A 5,336-nucleotide genomic window follows, 5' to 3' on the forward strand; every position below is an offset into this window, starting at 1 on the left:
ATAGTTTACTTTGAGTATATGTTTTAAATTATACACAAAATTTTCTCAAAATTGGGTTTTGTTTTAGAAGATGTACTAAATCACAAAATGTGTTTTATAAGCTAAATTCAAAGCACATCATTACTAATTTTTTATTATTTAAGAAAAATTATTACAATGCATCTGTAAACTTCAGCTTCATACAGCAACCTTAATTCTTTTAGTCTTACTTCACATTGTAACAGGATTAATTTTATAAAGGAAAAAAAACTATTGTGAAATTAGTAATATGATCTAATAAAAAGCAAAACATTCATACAAGTAATATTTACAGTTTAAGCATATTTTATTGGTTTTGATTTTTCTACAAAGTACAGAAATTCCCCTCCTGCACTTTCTCTTTCTCTCTTGCCTTAAGATGTTTAAAAGTTTCAAAAAATCTGCATCTTCTACAGATATAGAATTTGGGAAACACCGAATTATTTCCAAAGATAGTTATTTTTCCTTTTTCTCCTTGTAGAAAGTCTTGAAGACCTTCCCCCAACCTTCCAAAATCTCATTTTCACTTGAAGTAATTGCATCTAATTTTTTTTTTCAGGTGAAGGAGACATTCTTACAAAGTTTCAAATTTCAAAATTCCAATAAAGCACTTAAGCACTCCTCTTTATGTGTGCGTGTATCTATTATTTTGAAGTTGTTATTTATACTGAAATGGAATCTTTTTAGCTCCCCAGAAATACCTTAGTGAACCCTCAACCGTTTCTAACCACTTAATAATTGTGACCCCGTCAGCCCCTTCAAGTAGATCGTTAACCACAAGAGTGTCTGGCAATTTCCAAACCATAGCCTCTGTCCAAAAGGAAAAGATAGGGCTGTTTGAGGCCGAAAGGAAGTGAAAGAAAACAAAACAAACGTAGCTCATGCAGAAAGTGAAAAGTGCTTGGACAGATTAGTATTTTTCTTTTCTGTAAGGCATCCTGCCAAGCGTCTCTCGAGTTTTGCGTGTAGGAAAGTGTTGCTGTCTACCACTGCACGGTCCCCTCATAATAACTGTCGTTTTATGTGTTGCTCATCCGTTCTCATCTGACCAAGACCCCCGCCTCACCCTGTCAAAACTCCAACTCAGGGGGACTTGAGTGTAGAAACCCTGCCGACTCCAGACGCTGCATCCCACCCGGTCCCTTCCACATAGTTTATTTCAGTCCTGAGACACCCCCACCCCACCCCCCCACCCCGGGAGCCCCACTCGAGCGGTTGCAGTAAGAACCGGAAATTTTCATTTAACTCTCTCCCGCCCTCCGAGCCCCCCGTTCGGAGCCGATCGGTAGGGAGCCGAGCTCGGGCAGGGCCTCGCTCTCTTGCTCCGGAAGACTTTAATTTGCACACTCGCCGCCGGGCGGGTCTCGAGCCCCCGGGACTTGCAGGTCCCCGCCCCGCCGCGCAGCCTGCTGGCTTCGGGCCCCCAGCCACGGCCAGAGCCCCGAGCCTCCCCGGCCTCCCCGCGGGCGGCGCCTTCCCTCCGCCGTCCCTCCGCCCACCGCCGCAGTGCCCACCCCCTGCCCGCAGAGCGCTGCTCGCCTTGGCCGCAGTCAGTTACCTGCTCCGCGCGGCGAGCACGTGCGGGGGCCGACGGACACCCCAGCTTCTCGGGAGGCCAGTGCCCCTGGCCCACAGGTAAGGGCTCGCGTGGGTGGGCGAGGGTAATGAGGGGGGGGTGTGTGTGACCCCTCGGCATTCGCGTGGGTTAACCCCTTAGCGCTGAGACTGGGTAGGTTATGGGGGTCAGCTGGGGGAGCTAGAGGTCTCAAGAGGGACCCCCCACACCAGGGACACCCCGACAGCCAGGGTCCTGTGCCAACTTGAATAGATTCGTGCGCACAAACACCCACCCATACGTTCAGTTCTCATGGAACTTCTCCAGAGGAACTCCACTTGGACAGTCAGATTTAAGGCTGAAAATGCACCGTCTGGTGGGATTCCGCCCCCCACGTTTATTTTCCCTGAGCAAGTTCCCTCAGAAGCCTCCCGAGGTGTGGGTACCGGCTCCATCTTCCCCACTAAGGCATAAATGTTCACGTCGGCTTCCTGCTGGCGACCCCGCGAGCGTATTGTGCACGGAGGCGTGCACGCAGCCCACCAGGGTTGAAGCCCCCGCGAGCACGCACGCAGGCTTGCTTAGTGTCCCAAGTTTACTTTTCTTATTTAAAGATTTGCAGTTCAAATGCAACCCTGGCCAAGAGCAGCTCGGGGCACGGCGGCGCACTAGTCCCCGTGCACGTGGGCGTATCTGCGCGGGCGCATCTGCGTATGCGCACACGCGCGAGTCGCGGTCCCGCGGGCGGCCTCCCCTCGCTGCGCTGGTGGCGACCCTTGTAGCGTTTGGCAAGGCTTCGGGAGAGGCTCATGAAGGATTTCATTGAGTGTGAAGACAGAGAGCAGAGACAGAAAGCAGAAGGAGGCGGCTGCAGCCTTTGTAGTCGCGGAGGAATGCGGAAATGTTGAAGCACTCTGTCAAACTTTTTTGAAATGGGGTCAAGTCACATTCAGCCAGCGTGGGAAAGCAACAACAACAACAAAAAAGTGGAGGAGGGGATGGGGCTAAGCACCGCCGCTCGCGTCCGGGGGGTGCAGGCCCGCGGGTGTGGGACTGCGGCCGCCTCCAGGAGCCTGGGCTGGATGCGGCCGGAGGGGGAGGGCGGGCGCCGAGGCCGCGGCTCCCCGCTACCTGTGTGGCCCTCGACCTGGCGCGGACCCCCGGGCGAGGTCTGGGGGTTCCTTCCGCAGCTTTTCAGGAACTCCCTCAAGGGAGCCCGGAGAGTCCGCCCTGGCTGCGCAGTGCACGCCCGCACCCAGTGGGGGTCCCGCCATGTGTTGTTTAATTCCAGGCAGAAGGGCGATCGGGGGAGGAGGGGTGCGGGGCAGGTAAAATGCTGGCCCAGGGTTCCGGACATGCGGCTGTCGTGGGCCAAGGTCCAGCCTAGGCTGAGGCCACCGTGGGACGGGAAAGCTCACTCGGTCTTCCTAAGAACTGAAAGGGGAGGGGAGGCCCGACCTGTCGCGCGTGGGACACGGCCTCCAGTCCCCGGGGAGCCGAGCGACCTTCTCAGCTACCGACCTCCAGGCGCTCGGGACACCGGGCGGAGGTTCTGCCGTCACAACCCAGGGGCAGCCCCCTCTCACTCCCGGGACTCCTACGTTAATCCTCCACCCCCACCGTCGTAAGGGCGGTTGCTACAACCCGTTTGCACGGTTTGAAGTCAACTGAAAACTTAAGGACCAGTCCCGGCTATCTTTCTAAGTCCCGAAATTACTCTTTCAGGACAGGACCAGCGAAAGTGTGACGGACTTGGGATCTCGGGAGGTTGAGGGGAGCACGACACTCTTCCCTTTCCAGGGCCCCTCGCTCTCCCACCCCTAGTAGCCTCAGCTCTCCCCTACCAGATGGTCTGTCCTCTCTTGAGTTTCCACCAGGGAGGTCCTTCGAGTCGGAGGCCGGCCGAATTCTGGCTCCCACTAAGATTGCCATACCCCAAAGACCATTTGTGTATGCGAGTCCCTTTTAAATGTCTCTCGGTAGAAAAGCTGAAAGTAGAAAGAAAGGAAGCAATTTCCGAGCAGATGTCTGACCACCCCTACTCGCATACTCCCAGCATCGGGTTACAGGGTCCTGAGAGCCCCAACCCCAGTCCTCTGCCCCACAAGGGTGAACCCCGGGCTCCCCGGAGACGCCCCGCTCCCCGCACGTCCAGGCCCCGGAGTCGGGGAGGGCAGCGAGAACAACGGTATAGGTATAAATATTGAGCCGTGACATTGACGCGCCCGGCGCCTCCCCTCCCCCGCGCTCCAGCACACTCTGGGCTGCTCGGCACGCCCCCTCCCGTCCCGCGCGGCGCTCATCCCCGAGGGGCCCTGCAACCTCTCCTCGCGAAGACTGCACGAGCCCTGCTGGGCAAAAAAAGTAACTTGGCTTTTCTCCGAGAAACCCGGCGAGGTTAGGCAGCTGGGTGGAGGGCCCGGGCGAGCAGAGGGGAGGAGGGGAGCTGGTGGAAGCCGGTGGAAGTCTCCAGGGCTGTCTGATCGCACTTTCTCCTTGTCCTCCGGTCTCCTCCTCCTAGGTGCAGAGATTGTGGGCAGACCAAGCGGTCGCTGCGGAGGAGGAAGAGGAGGGATCGGCACTCTCCAGCGGCGGCGGCGCGGCGACTCGGCTAGGCGGAGTTTCGCGGCGGCTGCGCCCGTCTTTGGCTCGCGGGCGAGGAGGGCGCCCTGTCCAGCCCGGCGACCGCGAGTCCGACTCCGGGCGTCCCCGAGGCGTCCAGACAGCAAGCGCACACTCAGGACCCTCTGTGCTGCACCGGCAGCCTCCAGCCAGCATGGAGAAGGACGGCCTGAGCCGTGCAGACCAGCAGTATGAGTGCGTGGCGGAGATTGGCGAGGGCGCCTATGGGAAGGTGTTCAAGGCCCGCGACCTGAAGAACGGCGGCCGCTTCGTGGCTCTGAAGCGCGTGCGGGTGCAGACCGGAGAGGAGGGCATGCCGCTCTCCACCATCCGCGAGGTGGCGGTGCTGAGGCACCTGGAGACCTTTGAGCACCCCAACGTGGTCAGGTGAGCCGGGAGCCCTGGCCTTTGAAGGTGCCGGCAAGGGGAGGCTGGTGACCCTCCTACAATCACAGTCGAGTTTTGCCAATAGAACCGGTGACCTTGACAGACGAGCAGAAAAGGAGACCTGCTATGGCTTACCTGCAACCAAGCAACTCACAAGTGATTTCGCGCCATTGCTTGCTCCAAGGGTCCTGGGTGGGGTGAGTTGGGTGTCTTTTAGGGACAAAACCAGACTACAGTCTAGAAACGTCCCTCAAGCCCTTACTTACTTTTGCCGTCTGTGGGGGAATTTTTGAGAATCTGAGAACGAGAGAAGGTAATTAGAAGGAAACTTGAAGGGTGGAGCCTAATAGAAAGTTTAAGAAAATGTTGAAATGTGTAAGAATATGTTTGCCAATTGCAAGCATAGTGGTAGCTCTTCTTTTTAAAAAAAGATGTAGAAGTCATGTAGAATAATGACTTCTGATGGTCTAAGAAGTTTCAATATTGACGCCTAGTGTTAAACATTGTTTGAAAACAAGTCTTCTAAGGCTGAGTACTGGGAACGCTGAGCCAGGAGATCCATAGTTCAAGGCCAGCCTGTGTTAAAAAGGACCCTGACTGAAAAGAGAAAGGAAGAGGAGTTGGAGGGAAGGATGGGGGGTGAGGAGCCTTCTTAAAACCCTTAACTGGCCGGGCGGTGGTGGCGCACGCCTTTAATCCCAGCACTCGGGAGGCAGAGGCAGGTGGATCTCTGTGAGTTCGAGACCAGCCTGGT

The 5,336-nt window shown here is 55.6% G+C and overlaps 1 protein-coding gene across 1 annotated transcript in view; it reads left to right on the forward strand.

Moving 5' to 3' along the window:
- Window positions 1-1,582: 1,582 nt before the first annotated feature.
- Window positions 1,583-5,336, forward strand: part of Cdk6 (cyclin dependent kinase 6) — a 190,796-nt gene continuing 187,042 nt past the window's right edge. Inside the window, exons 1-2 of the mRNA XM_026778322.1 lie at window positions 1,583-1,653; window positions 4,095-4,582. Of these exons, the coding sequence (XP_026634123.1) occupies window positions 4,350-4,582 (233 nt within the window). The 5' untranslated portion in view covers window positions 1,583-1,653; window positions 4,095-4,349. The remainder of the gene's footprint in view (window positions 1,654-4,094; window positions 4,583-5,336) is intronic.

Source organism: Microtus ochrogaster, unplaced genomic scaffold (genome assembly GCF_000317375.1).
Source record: "Microtus ochrogaster isolate Prairie Vole_2 unplaced genomic scaffold, MicOch1.0 UNK126, whole genome shotgun sequence".
NCBI classification, from domain to species: Eukaryota; Metazoa; Chordata; class Mammalia; order Rodentia; family Cricetidae; genus Microtus; species Microtus ochrogaster.